At 41.2% G+C, this 21,913-nt stretch overlaps 1 protein-coding gene across 1 annotated transcript in view; it reads right to left on the bottom strand.

Moving 5' to 3' along the window:
* rit1 (Ras-like without CAAX 1) overlaps nt 1-20,291 on the bottom strand; it is a 302,333-nt gene extending 282,042 nt beyond the window's left edge. Inside the window, exon 1 of the mRNA XM_060844603.1 lies at nt 20,189-20,291. Within this exon, the coding sequence (XP_060700586.1) occupies nt 20,189-20,291 (103 nt within the window). The remainder of the gene's footprint in view (nt 1-20,188) is intronic.
* Between the last annotated feature and the right edge of the window lie 1,622 nt (nt 20,292-21,913).

Consider the following 21,913-nt stretch of genomic DNA (forward strand, 5'->3'; position numbering starts at 1 on the left):
GGACCCAACCCCATCTCTATAACCCTGCAGTTCCCATGGCTAACCCACCGAGCTTACACATTCCTGAACACTATGAACAATTTAGCATGGCCAATTGACGTAGCCTGGACATTTTTGGACTGTGGGAGAAACTGGGGCACCCAGAGGAAACCCACACAGACATAGGGAGAATGTGCAAAAAAAAAACACACAGATAGTTGACCGAGTGTGGAATTGAACCTCGGTTCCTGGCGCTGTGAGGCAGCAATGCTAATCACCGTGCCATTCTACTACAGACTGAAGACTGATCTTTGAATATCAAAAAAGCTTTGACTGTGCCAAGAAGATTCTTGAACACCCTTACATAGGGGAATACATCAGAAACTAGAAAGCGTGAATGATGATGTGTTAGATTAAAAAGATACCAAATTGACTTTGGCGGCTACGTTGAGTAAAGAAACTGAAGTCAACATCAAGCTATGAACTCTCAAGGATAGACACAGGCTGGATTTTCTTTTCCAGAATGACATACTTTCTGACACAGATCACGCACAGGTTTTGAACCTGCACATGTTGGTAACAGGACTACAGTGACATTCTTCCTGAAGGTAACCTACAATTGGCCCATGAGGCTTACAATCCAATTAAAGAGAGTATGAGTGTGTTCCAATGCTGCTGCTTCAATCATAAGCCAGGTAGATCAAAAGAAAGGACTTTGATATAATTCACAAGTATCCCATGGTCCTTATGTCACAGGAGTGAAGGATCCAAAGTGAGATCAGTTAGTGTCATTTCCCAAATAACTCAGGCAACTGTCTGTGTGGAGTTTGCACATTCTCCTTGTGGCTGCGTGGGTTTCCTCCGGGTGCTCTGATTTCCTCCCACAGTCAAAAAAATTTGCAGTCAGGTGAATTGGCTATGCTAAATTGCCCGTAGTGTTAGGTGTTAGGGAAATGGGTCTGGGTGGGTTGCTCTTCAGAGGGTCGGTGTGGACTTGTTGGGCCGAAGAGCCTGTTTCCACACTGTATGTAATCTAATTTAATGTCTGCTTTTATACTAAGCACTAAAGGGTATGGTCATGACAGGATTTTTTTTTCCCTGTTCATGTAAATAAACATGTTTTATGCATATCCGCACTGCAGCAAATCTGCATTAAAAGATGCCTTTTTAAAGTCCAAAGGGCAGCAATTTAAATGTACACACATCATTTACAAATAGCAGGAGTAGTTTCAAGAGATGTCACAATTAATGTACATGCAGCACTGTAATCAAATTCAAGATAACAATCATCAATATATCTATAAAGAAATGTGAAATAAAGCTCACTGAGACTGCAATCAAAATAGCCATGTTATTTGACGTATTTTCTTGCATTGTTACAGCAATATTGTCAGCTCAATTCATTTGGAAGAGATTATCAGTTAGCAAAGCAAGGAGAACCTCTTCATTGGTAACATTATTAAGTCTATATGAATTAAGGATTGACCAGATCATAATTGTATATGAGTATCAGGCACTCATTCCAAATGCAGATGGAAAACACATCACTGAGGAAGAGGTACACCAGGGAATAGAGAAGGTGGTTAAGACAACAGATGTTGAAGACAAAGAATGATCACTGTTCAGAAGAACTAGCCCTCAGAATTGTGCATAGACTATTGATTTCCATAGTTTTAATCAACCTGTTCAGGGATGTTACTACATACATCTAGAACAGATCAGGCTTGAAATTGTGCCTCCTGGCTTAGAGCTAGGGGCACTACCACTGTGCCACAAGGGGAAGAAGGACCCAATAACGTCAATGAAAATTACAGGGCAGCTAACGTTAGAGGCAAGCTGGTAATGTCAAGAATGTTTTTATTTTATTTCTCCTGGCTCGTAGTTACGCATTTCTTAAAAATTACTTTGCCAACAGTGACTTCCAGCATGGTCTCTTTCACTATTGAAAGCTGGGCAGCACGTAGACCTGGTAATGCTGAGCACAGGAGCCTTGACTCCTGCGGCATTCAGAGTTAACAAATATTCTGTTTTCCAAGAACAGGTGTTGCGTCTCGCCTTAGTAACTGCAAGGGATCTAACTCCCTGTTTAAAATGGCTGCCAGGACACCTCGACAAGTTTCAATTAGCATACAGCAATACTGCTCAAGTGTGAGAGAGTGATCTGCTCAGAAACAGGCACAAATGATATCCCACTTCACCCTCAACATGTTTCAAACCAAAAGGTACAAAATCTGTTTTAAATTAAAGTTATTTGGGAAATGACACTAACTGATCTCACTTTGGATCCTTCACTCCTGTGACATAAGGATGTTGGGATGCTTGTGAATTACATGAGGGTCCTTTCTTTGATGCTAATTTAAGCCTTTTTGATGAACAAATGATCCCTCATACAAGGGAAGCCATTAAAGTGATAACCACTTCAATGCTTAAGTCAATATGGTGTGAATGGAAGTATTCTGCTCATTTAACAGTATATTTGTTTTTGACACCTAATTGTAATTGAAACTGTAACTCTGTCTAGGTGGATGAATAAAATCAACATTCAGAGAGACTAGAATTGACTATTTGACGATCAGTTAACTGCATATATTAACATTTCAAACAGCTTATTCCAGTCCCTAAAGCAATGTCAAGTTAATTAGTTTTTGAACAGAAGTATTGGCTGCTTTCCCACAGGTACACAGGCCTATAAATCAGTAAGTTCTCAATCCTGGCTGAAGTTCCAGACTTAAACTTCCATCAAACTCTAGCACAGACTCCCCTCACTAAACGTAAATGGTCAACCATTTGAGAAAACAATTAAAACCCTGGTACTCTGGGACTCTATGACAAAGTTTCCTGGGTTTAGAGATTCGAGAGCCAATCTGTTGACAGAACCTACAACTTGCTGTTTGGACACTGACCAAGTTGTTGGATACCGGAGTTGGGAGGTCATATTGCAGCTGTCTAGGACATTGGTTAGGCCATTTCTGCAATAGCTGCAAATGTGTTGCTGGTCAAAGCACAGCAGGCCAGGCAGCATCTCAGGAATAGAGAATTCGACGTTTCGAGCATCCTGATGAAGGGCTTATGCTCAAAACGTCGAATTCTCTATTCCTGAGATGCTGCCTGGCCTGCTGTGCTTTGACCAGCAACACATTTGCAGCTGTGATCTCCAGCATCTGCAGACCTCATTATTTACACATTTCTGCAATACTGTGTTCAGTTCTGGTTTTCTTGCTATAGGAAGGCTGCTGTGGAACTTGAAAGCACTCAGAAAAGATTTTCAAAGATGTTGCATTGGTTGGAGGGTTTGAGCTACAGGGAGAAGCTGAATAGGCTGGGGCTATTTTTCATCGAGCCTCAGAGACTGAGGGGTGACCTTACAGAGTTTTATAAAATCATGACAGGATGAACAGGTCTTTTCCCCAGGGTGGAGAGGGCAGAGGATTAAGGTGAGACAGGAAAGAATTAAAAGGGACCTAAGGGACAACCTTTTCATGCAGAGGGTGATGTGTGTATGGAATAGGCTGCCAGAGGAAGTGGTGGTACAATTACAACATTTAAAATGCTTCTGGATGGGGATATGAATAGGAAGGATTTTGAAGAATATGGGCCAAATGCTGGCAAATTGGGCTAGATTAATTTAGGATATCTGGTCAGCCAGAATGAGTTGGACCGAAGGGTCTGTTTCCATGCTTTACAACTCTATGATTCTAAGATCCCAGCCTCAGTCCCAGTTTGGGTCCTTTTCTTCTTGTGAGGAAGACAACATTCCTCTTTCCATCCATGCATTCAACAAGAGGTGGATCCCAGGCCAAAACTGAGACATAATCTTACTTGGGAATCTTTTTCCTCATGGGGGATGGTGTTTGGGAAATAGCAAAAAGTTATCATCTCCAAACATAGCCCTGTAGATCCAGATGATCTGGGACAGATTAATCTTGGCCTCCATTGTAAGTCTGTAATCTTAGTATAGATCAATTTACTATAGGAGTGAGCTTTTGAGGCTAGGTTTTAATACTGCAACTTGACTTTTGGTAAGGAAAAGCAACATACAATTTTACAATAGTAAATCTGAATACTGAATGCGATAAGGACAAAATTGTCCCTTTTGCTCAGGCGGAAGTTATATCATAATGGAGCTACAGACAGCTTGCTTGAACTTTCTCTGATATGCTTCTTTCATTATATTAAGGAAATTAGTTCTTTAAGTGATAAATGAGGAAGGGATAGATAAACCAATAAAAATAATGAGACCACTTCCATAACTAGCTAGGAGTTTTTCTAAAAGGATAAGCTCTGGTACTGGAGAGCTAGATTGGAATTGCACAAGCCAGAAGCTTAAAACTTCTGAAAAGAGTTCAGGTTTTATGAGAGGTGCAAAAAATAGCTTAAATTATAAAAATGCTTGATTACCAAATTGACATAACTCTGCTTTTGCAGAGTTGCAGAAATTTAAAACTGGTGTTTATGTCTTGGATAAAGTGGTTCCTTCAGATTTTCAAAAGGTACAATTTTTTTACCAGCAGAAGGAAGGGCAAGATTGAACCACAAGAGGTATGAAATAAATAAGAACCAAAAGAACTGCAGATGCTGTAAATCAGAAACAAAAGCACAAATTGCTGGAAAAGCTCAGCATCTCTGGCAGTATCTGTGAACAGAAATCAGAGTTAATGTTTCGGGTCTAGTGACCTTTCCTCAGAGTGTCACTGGACCTGAAATATTAACTATGATTTCTCTGCACAAATGCTGCCTGACCTGCTACTGAAATAAACAAGGCCAGTTGAACTTAATACTAAATTCAAACAGTCCCCATTTTGGTTGGTCTAAGAGTTTCAATTGGCAATGTTGGCGTTACAAATTGATGAAGAACATGTATGTACTTTCGAAGAACGGATGCAATCTGTTTAAGTGCCACCATCTTAAGCTTTTTCTAAAATCCCTTCATTCTAAAATGTCAAAATTGACATTTAGAAAAGTTCTGTTGAACTATTTTGATTGTCAGGCTGTTTGGTGTGATTTGGGAAAAAATAGGGTTGTGCAGTTTCAATAAAGATATTTGTTGACGTTTCCACAAAGGTAATTGTTATGTCTTTATGAACAATTGATGGAGTTTTTAAAGCTACAATCATCTCAGTTGGCATTCTATGTTCACAGTTTAATTGATAGTTTAAAGAAGTTTTTAAAGGATTAGCTATTTTGTGGGGTTTGCAGAGAGGTTTGTTTTGAAACGAGATTAATTACTTGAAAAGATTTTTAAATTTTGTATTTGTATCTTAAGTAGAAAGGGTTTTTTTCAATGTCATAGTGATAGTTGTGTTACATTGTTGGAATTTTCTTTCTCCACGTGGCTCCTGAGATCTGGTCAATACAAGGTGAGTGACTATAGAACCAGTGAGAGATATGAATGGTGAAGACCCAAAGTCCGAATGGTATCTAAAACAAATAGGGCAAAGTCCCAAAGAACTGAAGCATGGTTTCAAATCAGGCTGCTTTGACATTTTGCCTATCCAAGGTCTACCAACAATTGCTCCTGGGATTGGCCTGACGAATCCTGACTGAAATGAAAATTAGGTCTAATGAGACCCATTAAGTCAAGGTGTGCCTGTCGAGTCCAGATATTTCCCAACTCAAGCTACCCACCCCAGACTGAAAATCTTAAGCTGTAGACATGAACAGAATGACTAAAAGATGTACTAGGTTGAATTAGCAATAACAGCACTAACAACACACAGCTAAAGGCACATCCACCAAAAGTACCACATAGGTGAACGCTAGAACCACGAGAGTGAGTTGCCTCAATTTGAAGGTGGTATAGCAAGATGGATTCAGAGTGACAGGAAAATTTAAAACATTGTCAAAGCAAGGATATGGTAACAAAATAGGAAAATAGGATTTCGGGGCAAGAGCAGCCTATGCAGCTCTTTGAGTCTGCTCTTTGGATGAACAATAATATAACATATAGGGAATGCAAATGAATCAGGGTAGAAAAAGCAGAGAATGAATGTTCTGATACAGACTATACAAAAACCAAGAAAACTAGAGCAAAAGTAGGCCATTCAGCCCTTCAAACCTGTTCTGTCATTCAATATGATCATGGTTGATCATCCAACTTAGTACCTTCTTCCTGTTTTCTCCCCATACCCTTTGATCCCTTCTTGAAAACATTCAACGTTTGGCCTGACCCACTTTCTGTGGCAGAGAATTCCACAGGTGCACCACTTTCTGGGTGTAGAAATTTGTCTTCAGCTCAGTCCTAAATGGTTTACCCTTATCCTTAAACTCTGATTCTGTAGTCTCTGGTCATCGGGAACATCCTTCCTGCACTTACCCTGTCTAGTCCTATTGGAATTTTACAGATTTCTACAAAACGTACCCCACCTCATTCTTCTAAACTCCAGTGAATAGCATCCAAACCGATCCAATTTCTCTCCATACATCAGTCTGGCCATCTATATGACAAGAAACTTGGAGTTTCTTTCACAGGAAGTGGAAAACTACAAAACAGTGCACTTTAATTCAGGGGATTGTGAAATGTACACAGTAACATGACTCAGTATATATAACTGTTAAATCTCCATGGCCCACTTAATTTAAAAAAATCACACTAATTAGGCAAAACAGTAGGCCACTGGATTCGCCAAGTCTGCTCCACCATTCACTTAAACCATGGGTGATCTGCTTGTACTCTCAGCTCCACATTCACATCTACCCCCAATAACGTACATAAATATCTATTCAATTAGAACATAATATAAAGGCCAAATGTATCTCTTAGTAAAAACTGAAAAAACTGCGAATACTGGAAATCAGAAACAGAAACAGACTTGCTGAAAAGTTCAGCAGGTCTGACAGCATCTGTGGAGAGAAAACAGAGTTAATGTTTCAGGTTCAGTGACTCTTCCTCAGAACTGATGAGAGATAGGAAAAAGTTGTTTTTTTATAGAAAGCTAACTGTTGGTGGCGGGGGGTGGGGGGTGGGGGAGTGGGGGGAGGTAAGGAGTAAACAATAGGTGGAGATAGAGCCCAAAGAGAGAGAAAAACAGTTGAACAGACAAAGCAGTGGCTAAATTAGCTTGGGAGAAATGAATAGCTATTAGTGGACAATAAGTGGCTCAGGATGGGTGGTGTGCAACAGCAGACTTATGTTTCTCTACCATCAAAAATCTTGTATGATGATTACCATATACTCTTGTAAAAGCATCCCGGGCTTTCAAATTCTTTGCTGGTCACATGCCTGAAGAAAGTGTCAATTTTGTTCTGAGGAAGGGTCACTCAACCTAAAATGTTAACTCTCGTTTCTCTGGCAGATGCTGCCAGACCTCTTGAGCTTTTCCAGCAATTTCTGTTTTTGTTTCCGATTGACAGCATCAGCAGTTCTTTCATTTTTTTTATGTCAATTTTGTTCCTTTCTTTCTACAGTCCTCAATGCTGAGGATCTCTCAATTTTATTATGATGATCAAAATAATACACAATCTGCTAGATAAGACCAGTAGACTGTTATTGTGATGTGTGCTCTAATCCTCTGGCTGTATAGCCCAAAATCTTGCTCACACTTCTTAATATTATTGTATTTAATCTTTCTGATATCAATGAAATATTCAGCAACACTTAGATAATTCTTTCCTGTGTCTGCATGATATCTTGAACCATCTAATTTATATCTTTACTGTTTACTTTTCTTCCTTAGAGTCATTACTTGTCAATATTATGTATCAATGTGATGCAACAGTCTACTTTCCCCACCAATCCAGACGTGTTTGTGTCTGGTTTGACCTGTGACAAAAAAAAATCAGATTAATTCTGGCCAACTTTGTTTATTATAGTGTCCTCAATTCAGTCACTGATCAAAATAATTATCTTTTTTCCCAAAGAGTCATGGGCCATTGGAATCCAATGCAGTTTACCAATGTTTGAAATTTTCCAGTCGATTTAACCATCTCCTTACTGTTTTCCTCGCATTTTGAGCATGTCTTTTTGTTTTCTTGTTTTTGTGTTTGTGCCATTGTTTCCTCTTCTCACAGGCCTTCCACCCTCCTCTCCTCTACTTGTTCTTGTTCGATTCTATTTTAAATGCCATTCATGGATAATATTGTTTAGCTCCAAAGTAGGATTAACAGCTGGTTTGCGCTCTCTGCGCAGACGCTGCTTCACTTGGTGAGTGTTTCCTGTTCTTTTGGTGAAAGGAACCCAGCTTCAGTAAGAATCTTGTCCTCAGCTGAACTCAACATAAATATCACAAGGCTCAATAGCATGGGGGAGAAGGCCAGCTGTCTTTCAGCAAATACATTGTTTGCAAAACTGCCACTAATGTTCAAAGGGAGGATATGATGATGTGGTGGTGATGTCAATTTACGTGTAATCCAGAACCCCAGGCTAAGGTTCAAGTCCCACCACCGTAACTAGTGGAATTTAAATTAAACTCATAAGTATGGAAACAAAGGCCTGACTCAATCATAGTAATTACTAAACTTCTAATTGTCATAAAAGCCTATCTGATTTACTAATCCCCTGGAGGGAAGGAAATCTGCCATCTTAACCCGGTCAGCCCATATGTTGCTCCATAATCACAGCAATGAGAGTAATGCTTAACTGCCACATAAAATGACCTAGCAAACCACTTGGTTTAAGAACTTAAGATATAGGAGCCGAAGTAAGTCATTTGGAACATTGAGTCCACTCCACCATTCAATGACTGATCCCATAATCCTCAACTCTGTTTTCCTGCCTTACCTTCAGAACCCTCAATTCCCTTACTGATTAAAATTGTAGAACTCAGGCTTGGTTATATTTAATGACCCAGACACAGCAGCACTCTGTGACAAAGAATTCCACTGAATCACTACCCTCTGAGAGGAAACAATTCCACCACAACTCTATCTTAACAAGGCCGTCTTCATGGGTACGGAACATGGCTATCAGTTTCTGCTCTTGAGGCATGGTATATTGGCAAGATGATGCTGATGCTATGACAACAGATGATTGGACACCACACAACAATCGCCAGACAGGAATGTTCCCTCGCAGTTGGGAAACACTTCATTGGTCAAGGACAGTAACCTCAGATCTTTGGGTAAGGGTTCTCCAAGGCAGCCTTCGAGATATTCAACAATGCAGAATCACCGAGCAGAAACTGGTAGCCAAGTTCTGAACCCATGAAGACAGCCTGAACCATGATCTTGGGTTCATGTTGTGCTATATGTAACCCCACCATACTGTTCTGTATCTGTGAAATATTCCTCTTTGTCCTGTTTTGACACTATCACCTTGATAACTTGTTATGATCTCTCTACCTTAATTAATTGGTACAGTTTTCGATTACTTGTTACTGTGGTTAGAACCTCAGCATGTGACTCATACCTATCATGTTAATCCAGGCTTTTGGTTTGTCTCCAGCACTATCTTATTTTTAATTTTTTATAATTATCAATCTGCCCAATTAATTGAATCATAGGTCATCCCTCTAATTGTTATTCAGCTTTGGACAGTTTACTCATATCTTCTGCCACTTTGATCACCTGCAGAGAGTTCTAATCTGGCCTGCCAACACTCCACTCACACCATTTGTACTATTGTTTGATCTCTGCCTATACGTTCTGTGCCTCTGTTTCCCTTCACTACACCCGACAAAGGAGCAGCGCTCCAAAAGTTGGTGATTTCAAATAAACCTATTGGACTATAACCTTGTGTCATGTGACTTCTGTCCTAGTCTCAGTTTAATGCAGGGATCGATTCCCTGCAAACAAAAGGAACATGTTCAACACTTGTGCCTCTTTTGAAATACCCAGGAGTTTAGGAAGCCTATTGCTCTGTTAATTTTTCAATGTCAATTTGCCAATCAATCAGTACCATTCCATAATGATACAAATCCTTGAGATTGTTTCAATTCATCACAGAGTCATAGAGTCATAGAGATGTATGGTCCATGCCGACCAGATATCCCAACCCAATCTAGTCTCACCTGCCAGCACCCGGCCCATATCCCTCCAAACCCTTCCTATTCATAAACCCATCCAAATGTCTCTTAAATGGTGCAATTGTACTAGCCTCCACCACTTTCTGTGGCAGCTCATTCCATACACGTACCACCTTCTGCATGAAAAAGTTGCCCTGTAGGTCTTTTTTATATCTTTCCCCTCTTAGCCTAAACCTATGCCCTCTAGTTCTGGACTCCCCGATCTCAAGGAAAAGACTTTGTCTATCTACCCTATCCATGCTCCTCATAATTTTGTAAATCTCTATAAGGTCACCCCTCAGCCTCTGATGCTCCAGGGAAAACAGGCCCAGCCTGTTCATCCTCTCCCTATTGCTCAAATCCTCCAACCCTGGCAACATTCTTGTGAATCTTTTCTGAACATTTTCAAGTTTCACAACATCTTTTTGATAGGTAGGAGTCCAGAATTGCATGCAATATTCTAACAGTGGCTTAACCAATGTCCTGACCAGCCGCAACACGACCTCACAACTCCTGTACTCAATACTCTGACAAATAAAGGAAAGCATACCAAACGCCTTCTTCACTATCCTATCTACCTGCGACTCCACTTTCAAGGAGCAATGAACCTGCACTCCTTTGTTCAGTAACACTCCTTAGGACCTTACTATTAAGTGTATAAGTCCTGCTAAGATTTGCTTTCCCAAAATGCAGCACCTCACATTTATCTGAATTAAACTAAATCTGCCACTTCTCAGCCCATTGGCCCATCTGGTCAAGATCCTGTTGTAATCTGAGGTAACCCTCTTCGCTGTCCACTGCACCTCCAATTTTGGTGTCACCTGCAAGCTTACTTACTGTACCTCTTATGCTCACATCTAAGTCATTTATGTAAATGACAAAAAGTAGAGGACCCAGTACCAATCCTTGTGGCACTCCACTGGTCACAGGCCTCCAATCTGAAAAACAACCTTCCACCACCACCCTCTGTCTTCTACCTTTGAGCCAGTTGTGTATCCAAATGGTGACTTCTCCCTGTATTCCATGAAATCTAATCTTACTAATCCGTCTCCCATGGGGGACCTTGTTGAATGCCTTACTGAAATCCATATAGGTCATATCTTACCACTCTGCCCTCATCAATCCTCTTTGTTACTTCATCAAAAAACTCAATCAAGTTTGTGAGACATGATTTCCCACACACAAAGCCATGTTGACTATCCCTAATCAGTCCTTGCCTTTCCAAATACATGTACATCCTGTCCCTCAGGATTCCCTTCAACAACTTGCCCACCACTGATATCAGACTCACTGGTCTATAATTCCCTGGCTTGTCTTTACCACCCTTCTTAGACAGTGGCACCACGTTTGCCAACCTCCAGTCTTCCGGCACCTCACCTGTGACTATCGATGATATACATATCTCAGCAAGAGGCCCAGCAATCACTTCTCTAGCTTCCCACAGAGTTCTAGGGTACACTTGATCAGGTCCTGGGGATTTATCCACCTTTACCCATTTCAAGACATCCAGCACTTCTTCCTCTGTAATCTGGACATTTTGCAAGATGTCACCATCTATTTCCCTGCAGTCTATATCTTCCATATCCTTTTTCGCAGTAAATACTGATGCAAAATACTCATTTTGTATCTTCCCCATTTTCTGCGGCTCCACACAAAGGCCTCTTGGCTGATCTTTGAGGGGGTCTATTCTCTCCCTAGTTACCCTTTTGTTCCTTCATGTATTTGGAAAAACTCTTTGGATTCTCCTTAACTCTATTTGCCAAAGTTACCTCATGTCCCCTTTTTGCTCTCCTGATTTCCTTCTTAAGTATACTCTTACTTCCTTTATACTCATCTAAGGATTCACCTGATCTATCCTGTCTATATGTTACATATGCTTCCATCTTTTTCTTAATCAATCCCTCAATTTCATTAGTCATCCAGCATTCCCTGTACCTACCAGCCTTCCCTTTCACCCTAACAGGAATATACTTTTTCTGGATTCTCGTTATCTCATTTCTGAAGGCTTCCCATTTTCCATTTTCATGTTGCGTTTGGCCTGATAACCCAAAGACAATACGTTTTGCCAATAAGTCTCTTTTTACTACTTTTGCAATTCTGTACTCCTAAGTGACTGCTTAACTATTAAAAGATCATTTCAATTTTGAGTGCAAAATGTGCCTATTTGTTGTACTAAGATATTCTTGTACAAAGCAACAAATAATAGAATGTATGGCATCACATGGTTATTATTCCTTCACATGAATATACCTGCCCTTGCTTGGGTGGCTGCTTCCAGTCACAAATAAAGGTGCTGCCAGAGTAATGAATTGGGCAGAAAAGATTGGAAAAAACCTAGGAAGACAGGTTCGTTCCCAATCTTCAATTTCTGAACACCTTTGTACTCTCATTAAAGCAAGATGAAAACTCTGCTTCTTGTGATTTTTATTTAAGCATAACTTTGTTTAAAAAGAAAGTTACCAACAACAATATTCATTTAAATGTTGGGTCATGGTTAACTGACAATCGATGTTGGTACAAGTGTGTTGAAATCAATAATAATGGTTCATATTGAAACTTCCTGAATTATATCTATTTGGAATATTTGTGACAGCAAAATTTGATTCACAAGGTATTTGTAAGTTGCCATTATCTAAAATTGTTTTACTTTTAAACAATTCAGCAGATGAACAGTGTACACATTTTTAAAATAGAAAGAGCGAGAGGTAAGAATAGAAGAAAAAAATCAATGGAAGGAATAAGGATAGGAAGACAAGAGTGTTTTAATACAGGAAGGTTTTGAAAGAAGCCAACAACCTACTATTGGCATGTTCGAGTGAATCGTCATAGATAGGTTTAAACAGATTGTTGAGAATATATCCAAGCCTAGACAGATAGTTGTATGAGAAGCTTAGGTTTCAAACAAGCTTCAAACAAAAAAGTGCTTAATGCAATTAAAAGCAGAATGCTTTAGTAAATCATGTATAATGTATGCCAATGTGTACAAGCCTTACTGTATTCATTTCATATACTCAAGATCACTCCAACTGCAACGCATCAGAAACTCCTTTCAGCAAAGTGACACACTAAAGAGTTCGCTACGCTCAATGTCATTGAACACGGAAATATTGGAATGTTAGAGTCTAATGTGTCTGTAGATTTTCTAATCAAATGTTGAACATGATACTGTTTACAACCATCAACATCCCTGTCATATTTTGGTGCAGGTTTACAATTCTCCATTAATGCGGATTTTTTAATTAACCCCACAACAGTTGAAAGTACCCTGGTTCAACAAGGGTAAATTTCATGAAAAATGTTTCTTTTTTAAAAGGAAGCAACATTTTAAAAATAGAAAATAGGAAGAAGATCAGGCAATTCAGCCCAGTGAGCCTGCTCAAACATTCAAAATGATCATGGTTGATCCTCTATTGCAGTGTCATACTCACTTTCACTCCCCATACCCCTTGATGCCTTTACGCATCTAAAAACCTACTAATGTTTTCTTTAAACATATTCAGTGACTTGACTTTCAGAACCATCCACAGAGAATTCCATAAAGAAATCCAAAGATCACCACCCTCTGAATGAAGAAATTTCTCCTTTTCTCATTCCCAAGTTCTAGAACATCTCTTGTTCTAGACAATCACAAACAGGGGCAACACCATCTCTGCATCCAACCCTGTCACAATTTTATACTTTTCATTGAGATCATCTGTCATTTTCGCAAATACAAGCTCAGCCATCCCAATATCTTCTCATTCAACAAGCCTGCCATCTCAGGAAACAGTCTGATGGACCATGATGGAACTCTATATGGCAAGTGTATCTTTTCTTTGGTAAAGAGACCAAAGCAGCGCATAATACTCCAGAGTAGAAGTCACATTGTGCAGATGCTGGCAATCTGAAACAAAGAGCAAGAATGATGGAGAAACTCAGCAGGTCTGGCAGCATCTGTGGAGAGGGAAACAGAAATAACATTTCAAGTCCAGAATGAATCAAACATAGAACAAAGAACAGTACAGCACAGGAACAGGCCCTTTGGCCTACCAATTTTGCATCAACACATGATGCCTTTCTAAACTAAAAACATTTTGCCTCTACGCAGTCTCTATTCCTCAATCCCCTATCAATTCATATATCGTTCAAGATGCCTCGTAAATATTGTTATTGTATCTGCTTCTACCACCTCCTCAGGCAGCACATTCCAGGCAATTACCACCCTCTGTATACAAAAAAAAACTTGGCTCTCACATCTCCTTTAAACTTTTCTCCTTTTACCCTAAAGTCTCCAAGTATTTGACATTTCTACACTGGTAAAAAGATTCAGAATATCCAGACCAATCCTAATTTTGTAAACTACTATCAGGTTGCCCTCAGCCTTTGAATTCAAGTGAAAACAAACCAAATTTGTTCTCATAGCTAATACTGTCCAAACCAGGCAACATCTTAGATTATGGGGAGAAAGTGAGGTCTGCAGATGCTGAAGATCAGAGCTGAAAATGTGTTGCTGGAAAAGTGCAGCAGGTCGGGCAGCATCCAAGGAACAGGAGATTCGACATTTCGGGCATAAGCCCTTCTTCAGCCCATTCCTGAAGAAGGGCTTATGCCCGAAACGTCGAATCTTCTGTTCCTTGGATGTTGCCTGCCCTGCTGCGCTTTTCTAGCAACACATTTTCAGCAACATCTTAGATTATACCAAGCAACATAACTTCTCCAAAGCCTTCACATCCTTTTGGTAGTGTGATGACCAGAACTGTATGTAATATTCCAAATGTGACTTAATTAAAGTTCTATACAGGTGCAACATCACTTGCCAATTTTCATACTCTATGCCCTGATCAATGAAGCCAAATCTCCTATCTTCTTTATCATCTTATCCGCTTTGTTATTACTTTCAGGGAACTGTGGCCTTGCTTGTTTAGATCCCTCGATATCCCTCTGTTAATGTTTCTAAGGATTCTGTCTTTACTGTATACTTCCCTCTGACATTAGACCTTTCAAAATGCATCACCTCACATTCTTCCAGATTAAAATCCATCTGTAATTTCTCTGACCAACTCCCCAGCCAACTTTATATATCCTCTTTATCCTCTTGTAATCCTTCTCACTATCTGCAGCTCCCCAATCTTCGTGTCATCTGCAAACATACTAATCGGATCACCTACATTCTTATCCAAATCGTTTACAAATGTTCCAAACAACAAGAGTCCCAGCACTGATCCCTATAGATTGCTGGTGGTCTTAGACCTCAAGTCAAAGAATACCCTTCCCGCACTACTCCATGTCTTCTATGACTAAGTCAGTTCTGTATGCATTTATCAGCTCACCGTATAACTTCACCTTCTGTATCAACTTTGTCAAAGACCTTGCTAAATTCCATGTAGACAACATCCATTGCTCAACCCTCACCAATCAACTTATTGCTTCCTTAAAAAGTCAAGTCAAGTTTATGAAACATGACCTCCCCCACATAAAGCCATGCTGCCAACCACTAATAAGTCAATATTTTTCCAAATGTGAGGAAATCCTGTCCCTCAGAATCTTCTCCAATAATTTCCTAACAACTATGTAAGGTTCACCAGCCTGTAATTTCACAGATCATCCCTGTTGCCCTTCTTAAACAAAGGAACAATATTGGTTATTCTCCAGTCCACTAGGATCTGTCCTTTGACTAAAGAGTATGCAAAAATGTCATATAAGGCACCAGTAATTTCTTCACCTGTGCCCCTCAGCATTTTGGGATAGATCCCATCAGGTCATGGGGACTTGTCTACCTTAATGCTTTTCAAAACACCCAATGCCTCATCCCCTTTTTCAAAGCAATATCAACGTACTAGAACTCGACTCACCATCCACAATATCTTTCTCCTTTGTGAATGTTGTAAAGAATAATTAAGGACTTCACTCACTTCCCCTGGTTCCATGCATAAATTCCCTTCTTTGTCCTTAAGTGGATCTCACCTTTCCCTCACTACATCCTTGCTTCTCATCTATGTTTAAAATGCCTTTGAATTTTTCACAACCCAATTTGTCAAAGACATTTCATGTCCTCTTTTAACTTTCCTAACTCCTTGTTAATTTTTTTCCTGTTTTCTTTATATTCTTTCAGAGCTCAGTCTTCCTAAATCTTGCAGATGCCTCCTTTTTCTTTCTGACGAAGCTCACAATTTACCTCAACATCCAAGGTTCCTGAATCTCACTATCTTTATCCTTCATTTTCGCAGGAACATGCTGACCCTGATCTTAAAAGATTCCCACATGCCAGATTTGATTTACCCTCAAACAGCCACCTCCAATCTACACTCCTCAGTTCATGCCTAACATTATTGGAGTTAGCCTTGCCCCATTTTAGCACTTTCATCCGAGGACTACTCTTCTCCTGATCCATAAGTAACTTAAAATTTACAAAACTCTGGTCACTGTTCCCAAAATGGTCTTTCACTGAAAATTCAATCACTGGGCCAGGCTCATTCCCCAATATCAAATCCAACCTGGCTCTTCCCCTAGTTGGATTATTTACATATTGCAGGAAGAAACCCTCTTGGAAGCACCTAACAAAATTCTTCCCCATCCAAGCCCCTGGCACTAATGGAATCCCAGTCAACATAGGGGAAGTTAAAACAACCACCACAATAACCCTGTCATTTTTACATTTTACCATAATCTGTCCACATATTTGTTCCTCAATCTCTTGCTGGATGTTGGCAGGCCAATTGTACAACCCCATGAAAGTGACTATGCCCTTTCTATTCCTGAGCTCGACCCTTATGATCTCACTGGATGAACCCTCCATGGTGTCCTCCCTCAGTACAGCTGTAATATTCTCCCTTATCAGTAACACAACTCTTCCACCTTTTTTAAATCCCTCTCTCACTCACCTGAAACATCTAAATCCTGGAATGTTAGGCTGCTGGTCTTATCCCCCTGTAAATCAAATCTCTGTAAGGGCTACAGCACCATTGTTATCTGCATTAATCCAAGCTCTAACTTCATCTGTCTCACTTGTCATACTTCTCTCATTAAAACAAATGCACTTTAATAAAAGGAAACTAGAATTAAGGGTTGAATGATGATCATAAAACCATTGTCAATTGTTGGAAAAACCTATTTGGTTCACAGATGTCTTTTAGGGAAATCTGTCATCCTTATCTGATCTAGCCTATATGTTATGCCAGACCCACAGCAATGCGGTCCACTCTTTACTGTAAGGGAACAGTTAGGGATGGGCAATAAATGTCTAGCTAGAGATGCCCATACCCTGTGAGTGAATTAAAAAAAAACTTCAGACTATGAGTCCCACTGTGTTCAGTAACCTCTCCCTGTATGTCCTTCCTGTTAGACTTATTGGCTTTAGGTGATAGGCCGGAGAGGGGGTGGGGGCGGAGAGGTCGGGAAGAAGATTGCAGGTCAAGAAGGCGGTTCTGAGTTTGAGGGTTGGGACTGAGAAAAGGTGGGGGGAGGGGAAATGAGAAAGCTGGAGAAATCTGCATTCATCCCTTGTGGTTGGAGGGTTCCTAGGCGGAAGATGAGACGCTCTTCCTCCAGGCGTCATGTTGCCATGGTCTGGCGATGGAGTAGGCCAAGGACCTGCATGTCCTTGGTGGAGTGGGAGGGGGAGTTAAAGTATTCAGCCACGAGGCAATTGGGTTGGTTGGTGCAGATGTCCTCTGAAACATTCCACAAGTAGGCAGCCTGTCTCCCCAATGTATAGGAGGCCACATCGGGTACAGCGGATGCAGTAAATTTACTGCACACCCTCCTCATTCCTGAAGAAGGGCTTACGCCCAAAATGTCGATTCTCCTGTTCCTTTGATGCTGCCTGACCTGTGTGCTTTTCCAGCAACACATTTTTAAGCTCTGATCTCCAGCATCTGCAGTCCTCACTTCCTCCTTATTGGCTTTAGCCTCTAACTCCCTCTCAATCAGACTACATGCTGACCTACTGCTGTGGTTACTATACATCTGCAATACCCTTCCTAAGTAGCACCAACAAACCTTCCCTGCCAGGATATTGATGCCCCTCCAGTTGAGGTGCAACTTGTCCTTTTCATACAGGTCCCTCCTGCCCTGGAAGGCAGGACCTGTGATCCTGATACCTGAAGCTTTCCCTCCTACATCAACACTTTAGACGCCTCTAAGGAACTGGAATTCAAAACTGAGGACGAGTCATAGAGATATGCAACATGAAACAGACCCTTTAGTTCAACTTGTCCATGCCGACCAGATATCCAAACCTAATCTAGTCCCATTTGCCAGCATTTGGACTATATCCCTGTCAACCCTTCCTATTCATATACCCACCCAGATGTCTTTTAAATGTTGCAATTGTACCAGCCTCCACCACTTCCTCTGGCATTCCATACATGTACCACCCTCTGCATGACAAAGTTGCCCCTTAGGTCTCTTTTAAATTTTTCACCTCTCATCCTAAACTGAGTTCTGGACACCCACACCCCAGAGAAAAAAGACCTTGCCTATTTACCATATCCATTCCCCTCATGACTTTATAAATCTCTATAAGGTCACCCTTCAGCATCCAATGCTCTGGGAAAACAGCCCCAGCCTATTCAGCCTCTTCCTATAACTCAAACCCTCCAACCCTGGCAACATCCTCATAAGTCTTTTCTGAACCCTTTCAAGTTTCACAACTTCCTTCCTATTACAGGGAGACCAGAATTGCACGCAGTATTCCAAAAGTGGCCTAAACAATGTCAGCCGCAACATGACCTCCCAACTCCTGTACTCAATACTTTGATTAATAAAGGTAAGCATACCAAATGCCTTCTTCAGTATCCTATCTACCTGTGATTCTACTTTCAAGGAACTATGAACCTGCAATTCAAGATAACTTTGCTCAATAACAGTCTCCAGAACCTTGCCATTAAATCTATAAGTCCTGCTCTGATTTGCCTTTCCAAAATGTAGCACCTCACATTTATTGAAATTAAACTCCATCTGCTACTCCTCAGCCCATTGGCCCATCTGATCAAGATCCCGTTGCACTCTGAGGTAACCTTCTTCGCTGTCCTGTAGACCTCCAATTTTGGAGTCATCTGCAAACTTACTAACTATACCTCCTATGTTCACATCCAAATCATTTATATAAATGATGAACAGCAGTGGACCCAGCATTGATCCTTGTGACACACCACTGACCACAGACCTCCAGTCTGAAAGGCAACCCTGTATCCAAATGGCTCGTTCTCTCTGCACTCTGTGTGATCTACCCTTGCTAACCATTCTACCATGAGGAACATTGCTGAATGCCTTACTAAAGTCCATAAAGATTACTCCACTGCTCTGCCCTCATCAATCCTCTTTGCTACTTCTTTGAAAACTCATTCAAGTTTGTGAGACATGATTTCCCACACAGAAAGCCACGTTGACGATCGCGAATTTCCAAATACATGTGATTCCTGTCCTTCAGGATTCCCTTCAACAACTTGCCCCCACTGATGCCAGGCTCACCAGTCTGTAGTTCCCTGTCTTCCTTGCCACCGTTCTTAAATAGTGGCAACAGGTTAGCCAACTTCCAATCTTCTGGCACCTCAGCTGTGACATCAACTTTGCTTCTCTCTCCCTCAATGTTTGCTCTTTGTTTCAGATCTTTGTGGGCGGCACGGTGGCACAGTGGTTAGCACTGCTACGTCACAGCCCCTGAAACCCGGGTTCAATTCCCGACTCAGGCGACTGACTGTGTGGAGTTTGCACGTTCTCCCCGTGTCTGCGTGGGTTTCCTCCGGGTGCTCCGGTTTCCTCCCACAGTCCAAAGATGTGCGGGTCAGGTGAATTGGCCATGCTAAATTGCCCGTAGTGTTAGGTAAGGGGTTAATGTAGGGGTATGGGTGGGTTGCGCTTCGGCGGGTCGGTGTGGACTTGTTGGGCCGAAGGGCCTGTTTCCACACTGTAAGTAATCTAATCTATCTCCAGCATCCACAGGATTTCGCTTTTTTTTAAAGGCACCTGTTTCTCCTTTTCTAAACATCCCAGATGTGTCAAGTGACTTTGTTCGTTCCCAGGGAATTGGTAAACCATCACCCTCAGAGGTGGGTACAGCATCCACTATAATAGATGTCTGTAACTGGAACCAGCCTCCCTGAAACCTACAGCAATGTGCAATCCTCTTTATTGACAGAATTTTAAAACAGTCTGGATAAGCTTCCTTACTGTTGATAGATCTTGACAACAACATTGCCAGCGGCCAGTGCAGACCCAACCTCAGTCCCCAGTCGGGACGGGAGATGCTGTTGACATGCCAAGTTGTACAAACCATTAATTTTCGAACCTACCGCTTTTCCCAACCCCACCAGCGCCAAGCATCACGATTTTATATTCTCTCGATCCACTTGAAGGAACGCTGCTGCTGCTGATCGAGTCGTTCTCGCCGTCCATCGTGATGGAGTTACCAAAAGGGGGCGGGAGGGGAAAAGTAAACAGACAAAAGAATAAGCAAAGTGCTGATGAAATTTTCTCCGGCTACAGACTACATAGCGGCGGTGGCAGGCACTGGATTCACAGTGTGACTGAGTGAGTGCGTGTTGCTTGCCTGCTCAGGTCTCCCAGCAACCAGCGACTTATTGTCGAGCTCCCGATTGAAACTGGGAGCTATTGCAAAACAAGGGTCTGGGGCATGTGCATCATTGGGAACTAAATAACTCAAACTCGGTGCAAAATAAAAATCGACCCCTCGGTCCCACTGGAGAGGGCACCACTAATTTTAAAAGTCTTTTTGTTTGGAAACGTTCAGCAAGTCTGGCATCATTTCTGGAGAAACAGCGTTAAGTTTCAGTCAATGGTCTTTCATCAAAACTGAAAAATTAGAAATGTAATAGGTTTAAAACAAGTGTCAGGCTGGGGAGGGGGACAGATAGTCAGATCCACGTTAGGTCCCAACCCTAGTGTGTAAATGGATTTGGGTGAAACAGGGAAGACTGAAGGGGTAGATAATAAGGAGGAACTTAAATTAAGGGTTAATTTTATTCAACAGTGTAGTCTGTTCTTTAATTTAACAATAACTTAAAGTTGCACTTATGACTGGGTGCAATTTAATTCCTCAACGATGGAAGAGCCCATCACATCAATGTATTTAAATTGAAGCATTCACAGCAATCTTCATCCAGAAGTGAGCAGTAGATGACCCATCTCAGCCTCCTCCAGCGGTCCCCAGCATTACAGATACTACTGTTCAGCCAATTCAATTCACTCTATGTGATGTCAAGAAATGCTGTATACTGCCCTGACAACATTCCAGCAACATTACTGGAGACTTGTGCTCCAGAACTTGCCACTCCTATAGCCAAGCTGTTCCTGTACTGTTACAACACTGGCATCTAGCCGACATAATGGAAAACTGTCCAAGTATATCCTATACACAAAAAGCAGGACAAATCCAACCACTCTATCAGTCTACTCTTGATCAGAGTAGACCAGAAACTCAACTGGACTCACCACACCATTAACACAAAAGCTCCAAGAGCCAGTCAGAGGCTCAGAATACTGTGGCAGATAACTCATCTCCGAACGCTCCAAAACCTGTCCATCATCAGTAAAGTGATGGAAGGTGTCATCAACAGTGCTTTACCTGTTCAATGTCATCCACTTTGGATTCCATTAGAGCCACTCAGCTCTTGACTTTATTACAGCCTTGGTTCAAACATGAACAATCAAACTGAATTGCAGAGGTGAGGTGAGAGTGAAGCCTCTTGACATTAAGGCTGCTTTTGACCGTGTGGTATCCCAGAGCGGAGGTTGGCACAGGCAACCCAGAGGAAACTTACCTTGGAGCAGCCCAGAGCCGATGCAGAGTGGACTGGAGGCTTGGAACAGAGTGGGGATGATTGTTGGACTGGGGTCTGGAGCAGGCGGTCAGACCATTTGTGGAAGCCCCTGCATTGAGCCACTGCAATGGAACATTTATTTGTAATTTGTCTATCTGACTATAATGTCTACCCTTTTAACTGTGTCATATTTCTAATTTACATGATGGATCACAGTAAAGTAATGCAAATACTTTT

This window comes from Hemiscyllium ocellatum, chromosome 1 (genome assembly GCF_020745735.1).
Source record: "Hemiscyllium ocellatum isolate sHemOce1 chromosome 1, sHemOce1.pat.X.cur, whole genome shotgun sequence".
Taxonomy (NCBI): domain Eukaryota; kingdom Metazoa; phylum Chordata; class Chondrichthyes; order Orectolobiformes; family Hemiscylliidae; genus Hemiscyllium; species Hemiscyllium ocellatum.